This window comes from Otolemur garnettii, unplaced genomic scaffold, assembly GCF_000181295.1.
Source record: "Otolemur garnettii isolate 467f Iridium unplaced genomic scaffold, OtoGar3 scaffold00049, whole genome shotgun sequence".
Classification (NCBI taxonomy): domain Eukaryota; kingdom Metazoa; phylum Chordata; class Mammalia; order Primates; family Galagidae; genus Otolemur; species Otolemur garnettii.
Window position 1 is genome coordinate 8,643,693 of NW_003852444.1, and position 19,911 is coordinate 8,663,603.

Consider the following 19,911-nt stretch of genomic DNA (forward strand, 5'->3'; position numbering starts at 1 on the left):
TCAGCCTGAACCAAGACACCATCAGCACTGGGGCCACCGAACATGATCCACATGATAAATGTATGGTCCCAAAATTATGCAAAGTCAGTGATTCCCCCTAAGATAATAAACATGGATTGTCTTTATGTTGGCTTATCTCATGAAAACTAGAACCACGTCAGTACCAGCACACACTGCATAATGTTTCCAAAGTCAAGGAGAAATAATTCGAGGGTTACTTTTGTTAGTGTTTTCCTTTAAGCGTTAGTGACTGTGTCAGACGCCAGCTGAAAGGTGCACACAAACAGTGATATGGGGCACTTCTGTGACTTCAGGGGCTTTGTCTTTAGCATGTCAACAGCAGAACAAGTCATGGGCAGAACTGTGAGCTCCAAACATGCATCTCAATAAGATCACTACAGTGACTCGGCTGCAAAGCAAGGAATGTCATGGCGCTCAGAAATGCTGGCTGCAGGAGCAAAGCATTCCCTTATACCCACAAACACACGCAGCAGCTCTGAGCTCCAACTCACGTCCACAGAGAGGGGAGAGCAAGCAGTGAGGCCACTCCCTGTGACCTGCTACCAAAGCTATTGCTTACTTAAGTAAGGGCTTTTTTCTGGCTAAGGTCTCTAGCCCGTGAAGTGTAACCCATGCATTCAACAAATAGCGATTTGATGCTCACTCTGTGCCAAGCACTGGAGCTCAGCGCTGAATGGCACCCTGCCTGACACGGAGACCCGCCTTTCTAGTGAGTGTCGGGCAGCCCACCATGTTGGTGGGTAGGGGCAGACCAGCCGCGGCCGACCTCTGCCCGGGGCTCCCTCCCTCCAGGCTGCTGCTCTGCTTCATGTGCTGTACCACGCTGCTGTCCATGTGGCTCTCCAACACCTCCACCACCGCCATGGTGATGCCCATCGTGGAGGCCGTACTGCAGGAGCTGGTCAACGCCGAGGAAGAGCAGCTTGTGGCAGGCAACACCAACGCTGAAGAGGCCGAGCCCATCAGTACAGGTGGCTGGACTGTCCTCCAACCTCCTCCCCAGGGCCTCCTGCCAGGCTCCTCCTGTGCAACTGCCCGACTTGGTGCCCACCCATGACCCCTCACCAACCCCTCCCCACCAGCACCTTCCCTCCCTCTTTCCCACCTCCACCCCTACCCTTGCCACCTGGAGCTTCCCTGAACCCCCATTTACAACTCTTCCTCAGTCTTTCACTCACAGGCACCCCCTACACTCCTCCATACCCCCAGATGCTCCAGAGTTACTACAGACCCCTGGGCCTGTGCACACCCGTGAGCCCCACCTTACCCATGGACAGCAGAGGGAAGGGGAATCGTCACCCACCACACCCCACACAGGCAACTCCAGCCTGCATAGCTCACTCACTTCCTGCTTTGCTTTGCTACTGTAGGTCTTGATGTAAACAACAGCCAACCTTCTCTGGAACTCATCTTCGTCAATGAAGAGTGAGTATGATCATGCCCTTCTTCCTCCAGACAGAGCCTCTTGGAGTCCACTGGGCGATCAGGAAAGACAAGACCTGGGCCCCTAAACAGCTCTTTTAGATTTGGGGTATAAGCTCCCCTACTTCTCACTTAACCACAGCGATTGCAGTGATGAGGAAATAAACAGACCACACTGAATCACAGTGGATGAGTGAATTGTCCATGCATCTGCCCAGCAGAATGTCATCTAAACTGATGCACCTCTCAGGAGAACAATATGTTTAGTCTATTAGGAAAAACACCCACCCACTAGATGTCACTGGAGATTCTTGGAGAACCATGAAATATTTTATAACTATTAGATATGGTTTTAGTGGATTTGGCCTTGTTAGATATGGCAAGGAAAGATTCAGTGACAGGTCGGGGATGGGGGCCCAGGGGATGAGAGGGCCGTATGACGGTGGAGGGTGAAGTACAGTCTCAGACATTCCTGTGTGGTGGATCCAGTAAGAGCTGGTTTCTTCTGGAGATTCTATTACAAAATGTGGTCTTCATAGTATTCTGTGATGAGTTTTCCACATTTAAAACTTGGACTCCAAGTCGATCTCAGCTTTGTAATTTTCCCTTATAGGAAGGGAGAGTGCACAGAGTGACATCAGCCTGTGCCCAGGACAGCCTTTCATTTTTCTCCCACTGCTGTCTCCCGTCGGAGCATATTGGATGTCTTGATGATATCTCAAGCGAATCTCCTGGCTCTTCTGGTTCCTTGTAGATATTATAACGTTCTCGCTCCCAGACATTTGGAAGTTTAGCCTAGATTCATATCAAAACTTTGATCCCTCACCCAAAGCTTCTCCCCCACACCCCTAGCCCAGGCCTGGGAAGAAGAGAGGTGCAAGTGAGGGGGAGGGAGTCGCCTTTCCCTTACTCTTCTTCCCCTTCCTCTTCTCCTCCAGGGCTAGGGCAGAGGCTATCGGGTACAGCAAAGATAAAGGGGCAAAAAGGGTCTGGGTTGGAGCTTTTGGAGTCTGTGGTTGGGGCCTCTCAGAGATCCAGACCCCAGCTCTTTTATTAATGGGGCACCCGCCTTCAGGGTCTTGGGAGTATCTGGGACCTCTGCATAGCCCCAGGCCTGACAGCAGGGTACACTCCTGGATAATGACCCACACCAGCGCTGGTGTTCGCTCTCCCACAGCCCTTCCATTCTGGGTTGCCTCTGCCTCCCCAGGAGGGCCTTTTCCGGAATTCTCTGGCCCAGCTTCCATCAGTGTCCCCCACCCCCAAGAACATTCGGTATCATTGCCCTGTTGGACACTGGCGGTACACGCTGCTCCCATGGCAGCTGGCCTTTTCTCCTCCCTGTGGCCTCTCTGGCAGCACCCCACAGGCTTCCTGTCTTTGCTCTTTTCCAAAAGAAAATATATGTCTCCAAATCCAAAGCAAAAGTTCACATTGTCTCTAGAACTCTCTGAGCATCCTTTGTGCTGGCAGGAGCCAGGGCTGTCTGCTGAGGGTGCTGGTGGGCTCTTCTCTCGTAGCAGCACCCCACATGCCATCTGAGGGTCCTCGCCTGCCCTCCTCCCCTAGTGTGGGAAGAAGGAAGGGGAAACATCACAGCACGTTCTCCTCCCAGGCTGAGAACTCTCTCCAGAGAATGTTGCACTCTGAATGCCCATCAGCTCCTTACCCTTCCTGGATCTCACCTGGAGATGGCAATGCCACAGGGCTCCACGTCCTGCTTGTGTGTGCCCAGACACACTTCAGTCTTCACAGTGGGTGAGCTGGTGCCATCCACTGTCCTCACGAATGAGGCAAACCAGACATGTTCTCTGAATACTCAATGTGTTCGTTATACTGATGGCTAAGTTCTCACCTTCCTCTGTCCTTAAGGCAAAGGTCATGGGACCAACAGGTGTGGGAGGGACTCAGCACATGCCAGTGCTGGTCTGAAATTCTCCCCTTTCTCTTTCTCATTTGCCTTTCCCTGGTATGGTCCAGACCTCCCTGCTGCTGTCACCTCAGATAAGAATGTCCACATGTCTCTGTCTAATGGCCTTCTCCAAGTCAGTTAGTGGGGACGTGGTGCAGGGTGCAGGCTCTCCCGTCAGACAGAGGCAGACTCCCAGCCCACGCCCCCACTTAGCATTCAGGCACCGAGTGATGGTATAAATGGAGGTTGTAAAACCCACCCCATAGATCTGTTATGAGGGCTCACAATGTCATGAGGATTAAAGCCCATCTGTAAGCACTCAGCACCTAGTAAGCACTCCATGTCCACTATCATTAGGAGTATTAGTATCTCTTCAAAGGAGACAGGCCACTTCTGCCCTCAGGAGGAAGCAGTCCCCGACCCCACAAATCCTTACAGCATCTCAGAAGACAAGGAGGACTAGGGCAAGACTAGTCTTCTTTGTAGGCTAGAAAACTGGAGCCCAAAGGGTTTAAGTCCCTTACACCAAATACCCAAGGCAGGAGGAGAACTGCCCTCCCCTGAAGTCTGGGCCACTGTTGCTCCCCTGTTTCTTTTGCTCTGTTCCAGCACATCGACTGCAGACCTCACTTCTCTGATGCACAGCAAGGTATGTTCTTGGGTTTTCTCTGTGCTCTGGGATCATTGGGGAAATTCCTCAAGATAACACAGGGACAGAGATGGCTGACAGCTTGTCCTAGATCCCAGCAGCTCCCACAGATGTAATGGAGGAGAGGTCCTCACACAGGCTGGGACATAAGAAGGGCTAGTCTGACTCCTGGCAAGGGTCTGGGTGGTTCTGAGCCCCAGCTCTGAGTACTGGCTTTAGCCGCATAAAGTAAAGCCAACTTTTTCTTCATAAAATCCCAAAATTCAGCCATCCAGCTTTTCTAAGAGCCACAGATTCAACCTTAGAATTTCTTTCAGTAGGGATTCCATTTCCAAATTCTTTTTTTTTTTTTTTTTTTTGAGACAAGGTTGACTCTGTGCCCCTGGCTGGAGTGCAGTGGTGCAATCATAGCTCACTACAGCCTTGAACTCCTGGACTCAAGTGATCCTCCAGGCTGAGCCTCCCAAGCAGATAGGAATATAGGCATGAGCCATCACCCCACAAAATCTTACTATTAAAAGGGACACATCTATAGGGGAAAGCGGAGTTAACTGCACACTGCTACTCAAACCCACCCTCTTCCCCCGAAGCTGGTTTTACATCTCTTCATGAGAGATGTGAAAGGCCAGTGAAACCGTGGACTTTGCTGTGGTGAGATTCTTTCTCTCTTTTCTTTTCTTTCCTTTCTTCCTTCCTTCCTTCTTCCTTCCTTCATTCTTCCTTCCTTCATTCTTCCTTCTCTTCCTTCCTTTCTTTCTTTCTTTCCTTCCTTCCTTCTTCCTTCCTTCCTTCCCTTCCTTCCCTTCCCTTTCTTTCCTTCCTTCCTTCCTTCCTTCCTTCCTTCCTTCCTTCCTTTCCTTCTCTCTTTCTTGGTTCTTCTTTAGCTAATGAAGTCCCAGAAAGTCTGGTTCTCCTATAAGGACAGAGCCATGTCCCACTAAGTTTTGAAAGCCTCTTCAAGTTGGGTGGTTGACACTAGGCTGGCCAGGGAGCCATGGGACAGAGGCAGGCCTGGGGAGTGCTGCTCTGTCATTCCACAGTGCAGAGGGATGGGTGGCCTGAGATGACCAGGTGGTTCTTTTCAAGGCACCTGACTCTCCACATTCTCTTCCTAATAGTGTGATGGCCTTTGTCCCAACAGAGCCTGAATGGTGTGCCTATGATCACCAACCCCATCAAAACAGCAAACCAACACCAGGGCAAGAAGCAACACTCATCCCAGGTAATGGAATTGCACCTCTAGCCTTGTTTCTTATATAAAGGGCCTTGGCCTTTCCAAGGGCCCTTGTCATGAAGTTGTGAAGTTGTGAGAGCTTCAAAGTCAAAGTTCTCAGGGTGGTGCCTGTGGCTCAGAAGGGTAGGGTGCCGGCCCCATATGCCAGAGGTGGCAGGTTCAAACCCAGCCCTCCCAAAAAAAAAGTCAAAGTTCTTTTGACTTTGGCAAGAGAATTTGGCAAGTGAGTCCACTGCCTACACTTCAGTTTCTTCAACTACAAAAACTAAGCGTTAGTCTAGATCAGAGATATTAAAGCTATTCCTCAAAGGTGCTTAAGGGGCACTGCAAATATTTTATTTGAGTATCTTCAAATTAAAAGTCAGCTGCTTTTCTGCATGAATAAGTATCTTTCTGGTATTATACCACTGAAACAAAATGCATAAATCAAATGAATCTTAAGGTAACTGTCACAACCCTTGATTTCACATTTTTGTGTTCATCAAAATAGTCTCACTTGTTCAATATCCATCATTATTGTCAATAACAGCCACCATTTCTTTTTTTTTTTTTAAATTGTTGGGGACTCATTGAGGGTACAAGAAACCAGGTTACACTGATTGCATTTGTTAGGTAAAGTCCCTCTTACAATTGTGTCTTGCCCCCAAAAGGTGTAGCACACACCAAGACCCCACCCCCCTCCCTCCTTCTCTCTTTCTGCTCTTCCTGCCCCCCTCCTTTTTCCTCTCTCTGCTCTCCCCATCACCCACCCCCACCATGTCATTAATTGTCATTAATTGTCCTCATATCAAAATTGAGTCCATAGGATTCGTGCTTCTCCACGAATGCCTTACTAAGAATATTATGTTCCGCTTCCATCCAGGTTAATACAAAGGCTATAAAGTTTCCATTGTTTTTAATGTCAACTACCATTTCTTAAATGTTTAGTAGGTACCAAGCACTGTGCTAACTAAGCATTTTTCCTCTGGTCTTGACTCAGTGAGGTAGTGATTTTGAACTCTGTTTTGCAAATAAGGCAGAGAAATGACATCATGTACCCAGGGCTGAAAAGCCAGGCAGGAGAGAATCTTGATTCAAATCCAGGCCTCACTAACCACATGCAATTAACCCCCTGCTATACTTCCATTTACAAAGCAGATGTATGCCAATTCAATGCTACACTTGTATGTATATATTGGGGTTCTGTGTAAAATTTCACAGGACTAAAGGATTGTGGAAAACCACTGGACCTAAGAATCTATGAAGTCTCCTCAGGTCTGATCAATCAGTGGATCTTTCAAAGAGATGTGCAAAGATCAAGACTTGGCCCTCAGCTCGGCGCCTGAGGCCTGTGGCTCAAGTGGCTAAGGCACCAGCCACATATACCTAAGGTGGTGGGTTCGAATCCAGCCCGGGCCACCAAACAACAATGATGGCTGCAACCAAAAAATGGCTGGGCGTTGTGGCAGGTGCCTGTAGTCCCAACTACAGGAGGCGAAGGCAGGAGACTCACTTGAGCCCAGGAGTTGGAGATTGCTGTGAGCTGTGATGCCATGGCACTCTACCCAGGGCGACAGCTTAAGGCTTTGTCTCAAAAAAAAAAAAAAAAGAAAGAAAGAAAAAAGACTTGGCCCTCCTAGGAAGATGGGGCCATGTGAAGGGTTTTGAAAAATGTAGCAAGGTGGCCTCTTCCCCACTGGTTTTCTTATGACCTTACCTCCTGACATTTGCACCAGATACCTCCTAGTCTCGTGAAGAACCAGCTACAGTAGCCAGGCATGTAGGGGCAGGGACGTTTGCTTCTTCAGCCCACACCAGAATCCAGCGCTCAGCAACCTGTTTGGCCCTGACAGATTGTCACCAGGATCAGCAGGGTCTGAGAGGACTGCAGCCAGGCTGGGGCTTACATGCCAGGGGGGAGAAAAAAGCAGGGAAGAAAATCCAACAGGCAGGGAGGAGAGTGGAGTGAGGAAGGGAGGGAGGAAAGAATCACACATTTCAACGCTTTTCCCAGTGAAAGCTAGGTGTTTAATATAATCTAAGGCTTATTTTTATTTTAGTCATCTCCCTCTCAGGACTTGATGGACTTGAATAGTCAGATTTGTGAGATATTCAAAAGTAACTTGATGGGCCTTGGTAGGATTAGAAAGGGCCTGAGAGAGGAAAAGGCCAAGTCTTGTCATTCTAACTCCACATAGAATGGCTGTTTTCTGTTGTTATTCAAACACAGAGTGGAGGCAGCCTGATTTCCTGGAGTTCAAGTAAAAAAACGAACCATGATGTCAATATTGGTTTTTGTTTGTTTGTTTTTGAGACAGAGTCTTGCTGTATAACCCCAGGTAGAATGCAGTGATGTTATCATAGCTCACTGCAACCTCAAACTCCTGGGTTCAAGTAATCCTCTTTCCTCAGCCTTCTGAGTAGCTGGGACTACAGGCTACAGGTACCCACTACCACACCCAGTAAATTTTTCAATTTTTGGTAAAGTAGGGTCTTGCTGTTGCTCAGGCTGATCTTGAACTCCTGATCTCATTGCTATCAATATTAATAATAGCATTAATTAGCTGGGCACAGTTGCTCATGCCTGTAATTCTAGCACTCTGGGAGGCCAAGGCAAGAGGATCACTTTTGGCCAGGAGTTGGAGACTAGCCTGAACAAAAGTGAGACCCCCATCTCTACTAAAAATGGAAAAACTAGCTGGGTGTGGTGGTGGGTGCCTGTAGTCCCAGCTACTTGTGAGGCTGATGCAGGAGGTTCAATTGAGCCCAGAAGTTTGAGGTCGCAGTGAACTATGACCATGTATGCTAGCTGGGGTAACAGAGCAAAACCTTGTCTAAATAAATAAATAAATAACTTTAATAACAACAAAAGCAATAATAGTTTACCATTCATTAAATGCTAAGAAGTGTTCTAAACCCTTTCTAAGTGCTTTCCATAGATTACTTCACTTACTCTTCACAACAACAATACAGCAAAGAAAATACAAATTTTCCCCCATTTTGTAGAAGAAACTTCAGCACAGAGACATGACCAAGTTGGTAAATGGTAGACATTTAGATTTGTCTTTCTAACACCCAAGCTCAAAACCTGTCTGCCGTACCATGTGCCTCCTGCCTCTCATGGTTGGTGTTCAAGAGCCCAAACTGGACTGGAAAGATTTACTGATTTTTCTTTGGTAGGAAAAGCCACTGGTCCCGACCCCCAGCCCTAGGAACCAGGAGCTGAATAGAAAGTACAAGTCCCACCATGACCAAATGATCTGCAAGTGCCTCTCTCTGAGCATTTCCTACGCTGCTACCATCGGCGGCCTGACCACCATCATTGGTACCTCCACCAGCCTCATCTTCCTGGAACACTTCAACAAGTAAGTACCTCACTCCATCTCAACAAGTATTTGCTAACTACCTGCTGTGTGTCAGGAACTGGACGAGGTGGTGGGGATATAGCAGAAAAGAGACTGGAACAGTTTCTCTACCAAGAGGGAAAAATCAAGTCATCATGGTTAAGTGTGAGTAGAGAAGTCTCAAATTCTGCAGGGAACACTGGACTGGGGGAGCTTGCCCATCTGGAGGCAGGAGATACCTCACCGAAGAGGAGACCAGGTAGAAATGTGAAGGATGAGTCAGAGTAAACTAGATGAAGGGAGATTTTCCAGACAAAGCAAACAGTGTAGGCAGGCTCCAGGCAGGAGAACCAAGCACGTAAAAGAAAATGACAGGGCAAAGAAGGCCAGGGCACGGGGCGGACAGATCTCCAGGGCTTGGCAAGGCCCACTCAGGAACTTGGACTTCCTCCAGGAGGCCGTGAGAAGCCTTTAAAGAATTTTAAGCAGGGAGTGAAGTGACCAGATTTATAGTTTTGAAACTCATTCTGGATAAAAACATGGAGAACAGATTGGAAAGGAGAGAGCAGGCAGCAGGAAGACGATTTAGGACACTGCTGCACTAGCCCAGGAGAGAGCCGGTGGTGGCCTTGGATGACACTGCAACAAGGAGGGGAAATGTTCAGATCTGAGAGAGATTCACAAGTAACATGATGGGTCTTGGTAGGAGTAGAAAGGGCCTGAGAGAGGGAAAGGCCAAACCTGACCCCTAGGCTCCTGCCCTCAGCAGCTAGGGGAACAGCAGGCAAAGATGAGGAACTGGGTCTTTAAAAAGCTGAAACAGAGGCTGAGATGTCCAGTGAACATAGAAGTCTGAATTCTAAGAGAAATATGTTGGCCAAAGGCGTAGTTTTGGAGTCAACTGCCTGTAGGGCTGGTGCTGCGGGCATGCAGCCTGTGCAGTGGCAGGGCCTTGTGCCCAGAAAGGCCTCACGCTGGGTTAATGCTCTCCCTGTCCAGAGATTCTTAATAATCTTTGAGCAAGGGGCCTACATGTTCAGTTTGCCTCCTGGTAATAGATACTAGGAGTGGAGGAGGTTACTTAGAGCAAAGTAGAGCAAAGAACTAAAGATTAAGCTCAAATATTTAAAGTAGACTACAAAAGACAGCAGGAAACAGTATCAAAGAGGAAGTCCAGGAAAATCTACTGTCATTCTACCCAAGGGAGAAAAGTTTGAATAAAGTATTTAATGTCAATGATGACACAAAGTAAGGCCACAAATGTGTCTGTTAGGTTTCGTGACATAAGATGAGCTAGGCAAGAAAATTTGGCCATGTGTTGGGACAAGAATCCAGATCTCGGTGAGTTGAGCAGTAAGAGAAGGTGAGGAGATGGAGAGGTGACTGCAGAGGGGAGGAGAGATGTGCAAGGTTAATAAAGGAAGGGTTTTTAAGATGGGAGAAATTTCAGTGCTGGTAAGGATGACGCAGATGAGAAGCAAATTAAAGATTTGGGAAAGAGGGGATAACTGATAGAATGATGTCACTGAAAAACAAAAAAGGACGGGATCCAGAGCACGGAGTCAGGAAATTAATCAGAGACAAGAGGTGAAACAAGGAAGGGGAAAGGGCAGAAAGAGAGAGGAGGGAGTGGGAGGGAGGAAGGAATGACCAGGGAGAGTTTGAGACCCGACTCCCCAGGATCTATGTCTCACGGAGTCCTCATGCCATTTTATTCTGTCCAGGTTCTGAGTTTCTGGTCTTTAATTTCTGCCTGACTTTGTGGTCGGGCCAATTCATATTCCTTTAGTCTACTTCTTTGATGGTAAATAGCACATTTAGTCAAAATTATTGCTCACCTGAACAATGGGCATTCCGTGAAAGAAAGAGTGCCCCCTGCTTCCGCACTACAATTAAAATGTCCCCATGCACTTTTTCTTGGCATTAGTGAACAGACCACCCCCAAAGTTCATATTAGGTGTTTTAAATTCATTGTTAAACTTACAGTGTGTATATGTATATAGGTATTGTGTATATTCAGAAGGTGCAAAAAATGTATACACAATTTAAGGAAATAATATATTAAAATTATAATAATATATACTGTTAACAAAAGATGAATACAAGTCATCTTGAATTGAGCACCTCTTGTAATTGCAGAAGTCAACTGTGATTTGAGTTATTACAAATTTAATACCATTTTTCCCATTCTTAAAATGTGTGTACCTTTTTGGCACCCTCTGTATATATGTGTCTGGATACTTGTATGTGTGTGTATGGGTACATGTATGTGTGTGTGTATATGCATATTTTTTTCTCACTTTTAAAAAATGCTACAAATGGCACTAAGCTCTCGTATTGATCCACAAATCCTACTTACCCTATTCTAAAATCTCAGTCCTCTTCTGGGTCTAGGAGCAGGCCCTCGGCTTCTCTGCCCAGAGATGGGATGATGCAACAGACATTGTGCCTGTCAGCCCAGGTGGCCCACAGTGAGTCACTTAACGGTTTGTGCCCTGTGGCATCCTCATGGCCCCTACAGCCCTCCTTCCCAATGCACACCATCAGCGGCCCACTCTGGCCTACGGGAAGGGTGCAAGCTGTCTCAGCTCCAGGAAGCACATGTAAAAGTAAATCCACAACCAGACCACAGTGCAACAGAGCAGATATCCTTTCGATAATAGAGAAGACTAAACACACTTTTTTCTTCTTTTTTGAGATGAAGCCACAAGCTGTTGCCCTGGGTAGAGTGCTATGGCATCACAGCTCACAGAAACCTCCAACTCCTGGGCTCAAGCGATTCTCTTGCCTTAGCCTCCCAAGTAGCTGGGACTACAGGTGCCCACCACAACACCCGGCTATTTTTTGGTTGTAGTTGTTGTAGTTGTTTGGCAGGTCCAGGGTGGATTCCAATCTGCCAGCTCTGGTGTATGTGGCTGGTGCCTTAGCCGCTTGAGCTACAGGCACCGAGCCAAGATTGAACACTCTTACATCCTATGCTGTCACTGCATTCTCTCCTTTGAGAATTGTTCATGGCCTAGTGCAAGAAGAGAGGCATGATCACTTCCCTTCCTGGAGTTCTATGCTCAGCCACAATAAGAAACCTACGGATAAGGAAACAGCCATTTAGGCCCCAGCCCTGTCTAGGCAAAAGTCACAGCCCACATTCGGTCCATCCCAGCTCCCCCCCTTGAGTTGGGGGTCCAGTCCTCTGGACAAATTCCTTCTACCCTAAGACAGCGATAGATGTTGATAAAGATTTGGAGATTCCAAGCCCTGATTTTCTTATGGGCATTGTTATACCTGGAACCTTCATGAGGCCCTAGAGCCCAAAGTTCTTCAGAACTGGCCTGCCTATGTCCCCCAATCAAAATTCATATTTCTTCAGTGAGTTTATATACCAGCTGTCCTCTTCAGTCTCTGCTGTCTTGAGAACCAGATGAATTAACTTAACAGAATCTTTATGTAAATTAAGGGCAAATAAGTCTGAATAATTCTTTTGAATGCAAAAAATAGAAACTCTAGTAATATTAGTTTTGGTTGCCTAGATGCCCTTTTTAGCTTACTTTGTGATTCTTGTCTAGATTTTTTACAGTCACAATTGTCAAATAAGTGAGTTCTAGATAATGTTTTACCCTATTTTTATCATTATCTCTTTCCTTAGCCTGGCTGTATATCTTCTTAAGGCTTCTCATTTGGCTTAATTGCCCAAAATGCCATATGGAAATCCTCCCTTTTCTAATCACTGACCTGGTTCTTTCCTCTCCAGCCAGTATCCAGCTGCAGAGGTGGTGAACTTCGGCACCTGGTTCCTCTTCAGCTTCCCCATATCCATCATCATGCTGGTGGTCAGCTGGTTCTGGATGCACTGGCTGTTCCTGGGCTGCAAGTGAGTCCCAGGACCCTTTCAACAAATCACTGAGGCTCTCCCTGTTGATCCAAAGACCAAGGTCTGAGGCCTGGAGGGCTCTGTTCAAGGAGGCTGCTGCTTCCAGGAGAATAGTAGTGAACTATTGGAGAATAGTTAGTGAACTAACTCTCCAGTAGTGAACTGGATCAGGAATCAGGCATCGGCTCTTCTAGACACTTGGAATGTTCATAAACCCAGTACTTCACCCTCAGCTCTACAATGAAACATTCTTAATTCTAATGAGTTAGAGGGCCTGTCTTATTTATAAAAGTCTAAATTGGAGAATGTTTAATGTAGTTTTATTGCTCTGAAAGCAAAGAGAGTAATTCCAACTACTTTAGGAAATATGGCTCCAAGTGGAATTTGCCTCAAGTTTAATTTTATAGACATGGCTTACAGCCTATAGGGAATATGCTCATATCCCTCAAAATAAGTTAGACATTTCCCTTTCAATAGTATTTCTAATATAATCTACTTAGCAAGCCTTTTCTTAATAACCATCAGTCTACTCCAAATTTGATCAGTTTTAAACACATAAAGGGCTGATATGTAGTCTATATAATGTTTTGCTATTAGTCCCATTGGTCAAGGAATGTTCTCTGAGCTGACTTTTCTTTTAACTCAGAGACTGTTTGTTGTCAAACCAATGATGATTATGTACTTCTTAACTCCAGTATTAGTAACATACAACTAACAGCAACTTTTACTCTAGATAAGCTTTTTCTCTAGACAAACACACACACATTCACACACATACCCTATGTGGAAAAGCAAAAATTTACATCTAGACACATACAGCACATTACACTGATTCTTTCACTTATGTAAAAGGTAAGCCTGTAGAATCGACACCACCTAAGTATACTTGCACAAGTTCATGAGGCATAGCTTGGCATTGATAGACCAGAGATATATACAGATGGATACACCCATAACCCAGGAGATGAGGTTGATGAGAGGCTGGAGAATTTGGATGGAAGTTGTATGAATAGTCAGGGGACAGAGGGTAGAGCATGTGAGTGAAGAGGAGAAAAGTGAGCACAGCAGGCGAGTGGTTTAGTATTTGCTTAATGTTTAGTTTCCTCTGAGCCTCAGAAATATGTTTTCCTTATTCCTTTGCTCATTCTCCCTTCTTAGTTTTAGAGAGACCTGCTCTCTGAGCAAGAAGAAGAAGACTAAAAGGGAAGAGCTGTCAGAGAAGAGGATCCAGGAAGAATATGAAAAGCTGGGAGACATTAGGTAAAAAGCAGCTTCCCCTTCCCTCCTTCCCTGGACAGGAAAACAGCCGGTAAAGTGAGCATAGAAGCATCCTTGTTCTGGACAGTCCCTGATGCTGGAAGAATTTTCCACATCTATGAATCCAGGCATTTAGATGCTATTTAATGCCAGAGTCAAGCTGGCCCAGATTTTAGATGGCCACCCTTCCCCTTTGCTATATTCGGAGTCCAAAGTATAGCTGTGGTCTGGGGGTGGAGTGTTGTTGACGGAGCAGATGGAGAAAGAACAGGGAAAGACAGCACAGCCACCCTCTTGGAATGTGGCAGATTTGTTCTGTAGCCAGGACTCTTCACGTTGCTAAAATGGCCCTGTGCACTGGCCCAGGGATCTGGGAGACCGCTCGGAGGGATGGGGAACCTGTGGCCTTTTGAATCCTTGAGTGTAGCCTTTTGACTAACTGCAAACTTTACAGAACAAATCTTTTCAATGAAGTGAAGTTTGGATTCACTCGAGGGGCTGCTTTGGGGGATCTGGAGGGCCACATATGGCCTTCAGGCAGAGGCTCCCCAAGCCCTTCCACAGTGACCTGGCATCCTTTTTGGTGTTATTTCTCCATTTATGGCAACTTCTCCCTATATGGCATGTACAGCTTTGACTGGGTGAAACAATTCAGGTAGACACTATTTTTTTAAAGTTTTAAGTTACAAAAAGAATACATGTTCATTGTAGAACATTTAGAGAATACAAGAAAATATAAGGAAAATTTTGAAGTGACTTGTATTTTTAGCATCCCAGTGCTAATGAGCGTCAACATGATGTACTTCTTTCCAGGCTTTTTTGTGCAAAACTGTATGTATTTTTGGTAAAATTAGAGTCCATTCAAAACATAGTTGTATATCTTGCCCTTTTCACCCAACATCCTACTGGCATTACGTTCCCACGTCATGAACTCTGCTGTAGAGAACACAACTAGCAGCAGATGGGTCCCATCCTAACATACAGTGGTGCCACAATGTATCCAGCGTCATGGAATACCATTGAATATAGAGGTTGTTTCCATCCTTTAATAGGTAAGGTTTCAGTATGAACTTCTGGTGGCTTTCTTAGAGGATGGGAATGACCAAATATAAGGCTTCTGATGTATGTGGTTAAATGGCTTCAAAAAGGCTTTTGCAATTCCCATCCCACCAGCAGTGCGTGAGATACCTGTTTCACTACATTCTCCTTGTAGGCTGTATGTGCATTTTACAAATGTATAAATGTGCTCTCTTTCCCTTCCCACCTAAATTTCTCCAGTAAACATGGTTAACGTCTTCTTTTCTGGTTCCACTTACTCCTCTTCCCAATTCACTGTCAGCCATTCATACCAATTAGGCATTAACCATGTTTTATGTCTCAAGTATTAGGACTCTGAATAGAGAAGCTTTCAGAGCAAAGTCAAAAAGCTGAAAGAAATTTCCGTTTTATTTTATAGCTACCCTGAAATGGTGACTGGATTTTTCTTTATACTGATGACTGTGCTGTGGTTTACCCGGGAGCCTGGCTTTGTCCCTGGCTGGGATTCTTTCTTTGAAAAGTAAGCGATATCTTTTTCTCCTTAAGAATAATCCCCTTTTGCAACCATTAAAATAGAGTGGAAAAAAATAAAATAAAATCAAGCAACCTCCTTACCCGAATTCTTCTGGCAATAACTACCACTGGGGCGCCTTCCCAGACTCTCAGGGGCAGACATGAATCCAGGAAGCATTTCATTCCCTGAGAAATCTACATTTTTTTAGGGAAGCTGCAAAAGCTGAGTTGTGGATTCAGAATGAAAATGCAGTCTTTGGAGTCCCAGTCTGGGATTGGGAGCCAGTGTTGCAATTTACCAGCTGTGTGACCTCAGTCTCCTTACATAAGCTCTTGGAACCTCAATTATCTCACAGCTTGTTATGAAGGTTATGGTGTGTGTGGGGGAGGGGGGTGGTGGTTAAGTACCAATGGTGAACAGACTGCCACAGAGGGGCTGAGGCTTGTGGAAGGAAAGAAGACCCCACGAGAGAGATCCATGGGCTCCTGTACCACCCTGCAGAAGGGCCAGGGCCACAGGGCAGCATCCTACAAACTCTCCCAATACCAACTTTTCATCTGAGGGTGGCCCTTGTAGGAAAAAGGTCTTTCCACTATTTCTATTCTCCTTTAACAAACCAACTCTTGATCACTTCTTTTAGGGCTTGCCCCAGCTAATGGACCTATAAATTCACACTACAACATCTACTCTAGCCAGACCCTGCCTCCAGTCTTAACACTGCCCATTAAATCCACGGTGGCATATCACAGCAGCAACTGGCAAGATGTGAGGCTGATGGTACTTCTAGACTAAGTCCTAAAAAGAGTCATTGTGTTCAGACTGTCCTGAGACACTGTGTTGTTCCTGAGTAGTCCTGACCCTCCTCTTTCAGCCATGCTATTTCTTTGCTAGGAAAGGCTACCGCACTGATGCCACAGTCTCTGTCTTCCTTGGATTCCTCCTCTTCCTCATTCCAGCAAAGAAGCCCTGCTTTGGAAAAAAGAATGACGGTGAGAGAAGGTTCAAGGGAAGAAGGCAGGGGTGGCTCAGATGAAGAATACCCAAATCAGCTGGGTCCAGTGGCTCACAACTGTAATCCTAGCACTCTGGGAGGCTGAGGCAGATAGGTTGTCTGAGCTCATGGGTTCAAGACCAACCTGAGCAAAAGCAAGACCCCATCTCTAAAAATAGCCAGGCGTTGTGGCAGATGCCTGTAGTCCCTGCTACTTGGGAGGCTGAGTCAAGGGGATCACTTCAGCCCAAGAGATTGAGTTGCTGTGAGCTATGACGCCACAGCATTCTACCAAGGGCAATAAAATGAAACTCTGTCTCAAAAAAAAAAAAATACTCAAATCAGAATAATCTTAAGGAGACTTATCAAGGTCCTTTAGACACCCCCAAATTAGCAGAGCAGTCTCCCAAATCATCCCTATCTCCACAAATCATGCCCTTCAGGGATTAACTAGCTCTGCATCTCTCTCTACCTGGGATCCAGGAGAGAGCCGGGAGCTCCCACTGAGGACAGAGCCCATCATCACGTGGAAGGACTTTCAGAAGACCATGCCCTGGGAGATCGTCATTCTGGTGGGAGGAGGTTATGCTCTGGCTTCTGGAAGCAAGGTAACCCTTCAATTATGTTATGGGTCAGATATGTTTCTGGTATCTTTACCTAATGAGTCATATGACGGTGGGAAGAAAGACTCAAAACTGCTGAAAGGTGAATGTTCACTGAGTTCCTGGGAAGAGAAGCAATAGAGCAGAAGGGATGTCCAGTTCTGCCCTGAGCTCCCCAGTTGATGCTGCTGGGAACAGTTACATGTAAATCAGCAGTGACGTAAAGACATGACACATGGGCATTCTACACTACAGTTATGGGGCACACATTGCCATAAGCAAGAGGTTTATTGGAGTTTGTAGCCATCTCCTCCTGGGATCTGACAGTGGTAATGGGAGGTGGGTCTGAAAGGGGCCAGAGATGCCCAGTGACACACAGTGAACTATCTCTTGGTTAGTCTGTGTGCAGAGACTGAACCCGTTTGAAGAACCTATGCTAAAGCTGATAAAAATGCTACTTGACTTCCTGATCGGGAGGATTTGGGATAAGATCTCTTAAGTGTAGCTAGGGATAAATGGTTGTATTTCCTAAAGTGTTAGCCTCCCTGAAATAAAAAACAATCCTAAGAATGAATCAAGTTAAGGTAAAAACTGTTTCTCCCTGCACCCAGGCATTAACCCCTTCTAAACTTGGTTCACTTCTGATGGCCCATTCATTGTAGCCTCTGTGCATCATTAATAAGAAGGTCACAGAATCCTACACTCAGATGGAACCTTCGAGGACACTGAGTCCCACCTCCTACCCAGTGCAAGATTTCATAGGTGTCCATGATATCCCTGGCTTGGACACCTCCAGCGACAGGGCACTCCCTATGCAGAGAACAAAGAATAGTTGTTCTTTCCTCTCAGCCCAGGTCTTCTGGATTTGTCCACCGTTGGCTCTGGTTCTGTTCTCTGAAACCCTCTCCTGGGTAATAATTATTAAAATTAAAAATCAAGGGCAGTGCCTGTGGCTCAAGGAGTAGGGCGCCAATCCCATATGCCAGAGGTGGTGGGTTCAAACCCGGCCCCCACCAAAAACTGCAAAAATAAATAAATAAATATTAAAAAATTAAAAAATTAAAAATCAAGTAGTGGCCCCTTACCATCTGGTCTCTCTCTGTAGGACTCACTACACTTGACCTTATTCAAACATAGTGTGGATGGTGGTCAGTCTACTGAAAAGTAGATTGTCACATAACAAGCCCCAGCTCTCCCCTATGATTTAAGCATCCCTCTGCATTTTTGTGGAAGCTTTTATAAAGCATCTTCAGCATTCATGTCAATGTTTATATTGAAATTGCTATCAACTAAAACCTTTCATTCTTTTAATTGTTAGCTATCCTACGAGCTCAATTCCTTCAACATATCCTATATATATGCTGCCATATATATATAGGCAAGAGGGTATCATTCAAGACAAGGAGGGTATCATTATTTTGCTGAGGCTGGTCTTGAACTCCTGGGCTCAAGTGATCCTCCACTTCAGCCTCCAAAAGTGCTGGGATTACAGGCGAGAACCACTGTGCCCCTCCTGTCAGCATTTCTAATTTCAAGTTCAGTATATTTATATTTATTAAACTTCAGTTGTAAGTTTTGGCCCCTAAGTCTAGCCTGGCAAGTTTTGGGTTTTTTTTTTTAAATCAAAATTGTGTATGTATCACACATTATAGGTAGTATAGTTTCTATTTCTGTAAACCTCCTAATTTAAATAATAATTCAGGTACTATATATATGATGCCTTCTGAGTATGAAGAAATTTCAATCTTGTTATTAGTGAGGAAAACCCAACATAAGATGTTTTCATACTAAGGGTTTAAAAATTAAGATTCCTTTTGTTCTGTTTTTTCTTTTTTTTGAGACAGAGCCTTAAGCTGTCCCCCTGGGTAGAGTGCTATGGCATCACAGCTCACAGCAACCTCCAACTCCTGGGCTCAAGCGAGTCTCCTGCCTCCGCCTCCCAAGTAGCTGGGACCACAGGCGCCCGCCACAACGCCTGGCTATTTTTTGGTTGCAGCCATCATTGTTGTTTGGTGGGCCCGGGCTGGATTTGAACCCGCCACCTTTGGGGTATGTGGCTGGTGCTTAGCCACTTGAGCCACAGACACTGAGCCTGTTCTGTTTTTTTCTAACTTTCCAGTCTAATTTATCAATTTATTTTAAATTATAGTTTTAAATGGTTCTGGAAAAATAAGTGCCATTAAATTATTTCACTTTACTTATAAGTACTATTTGGATAACACATTAAGTAAAACTCTATTTCTTTAGAAACACACGGTTTCCACTCAACTAACTGCTCTTCCCCCCACTGCCTTTGTCCAATCAGCAAGGCTTAATGTGTTATAAAAGGGAACAATTAGAGTTCCTGTAGGCCTCGAGGCTTGTACCAACCATTAATTGATGCAATCGCCACATATTGGGTTTGTAGCTCAGTTAGCTGAGAGAAAAAAGGTGAAAAAGTTCTTCAAGGTGTAATGGCTACAACAGAGAATTCTGAAGGCCTTTGGTCATCAGTTGTCTATGAGCTTGCCAGGAGGTGGCTAGGGTACTGCAGAGATCAAATGAGCTTTTGATGAATTTGGAAAAGAGGAGAGAAAGTAGCCTGCTGACAAAGTAGTGAGGGCTGTCTGTAATAGTCCAACACGAGTAGCAGGACTTAGACCTAGCAGGATCATAAAATGTCTCACCTTGCTTTCTGCCCCACTCTCCGTATCTCAGTGCACTGCAGTCTCTAGGGTACCACAGGAAAAGTCAGAGCATGTCAGCCACAGAAGGGAGAGGAGGAGAAGGGAAGAGAGGGAGTGAGAATGCATATGGCAACCTGGGGGTTTCTATGACAAAGACCCAGTGGTGTCCTTCATTTTTTAGGAAGAGACAGTTCTCACCACTGGCAAAGCGAACATCTTCCGACCAAATACATTATTCCAAGTGGGAATATTTATTTATTTAAGTAGAAATGTATAAATATTGCTAACAGAAAAGGTTCAAGACAAGCAATATGCTTTCATATCTTGTGTCTTCAAAAAGCACTGGCAGGCTTGGCGCCTATAGCTCAACCGGCTAAGGCGCCAGCCACGTACACCTAAGGTGGCGGGTTCGAA

The 19,911-nt window shown here is 45.6% G+C and overlaps 1 protein-coding gene across 1 annotated transcript in view; it reads left to right on the plus strand.

Annotated features, from left to right (window-relative positions):
* The window catches only part of SLC13A4 (solute carrier family 13 member 4), a 45,113-nt gene that overhangs the window by 18,843 nt on the left and 6,359 nt on the right, over positions 1-19,911 (plus strand). Inside the window, exons 5-14 of the mRNA XM_012806236.2 lie at positions 814-986; positions 1,392-1,446; positions 3,965-4,004; positions 5,146-5,226; positions 8,398-8,582; positions 12,310-12,429; positions 13,588-13,689; positions 15,143-15,244; positions 16,130-16,227; positions 16,713-16,837. Of these exons, the coding sequence (XP_012661690.1) occupies positions 814-986; positions 1,392-1,446; positions 3,965-4,004; positions 5,146-5,226; positions 8,398-8,582; positions 12,310-12,429; positions 13,588-13,689; positions 15,143-15,244; positions 16,130-16,227; positions 16,713-16,837 (1,081 nt within the window). The remainder of the gene's footprint in view (positions 1-813; positions 987-1,391; positions 1,447-3,964; positions 4,005-5,145; positions 5,227-8,397; positions 8,583-12,309; positions 12,430-13,587; positions 13,690-15,142; positions 15,245-16,129; positions 16,228-16,712; positions 16,838-19,911) is intronic.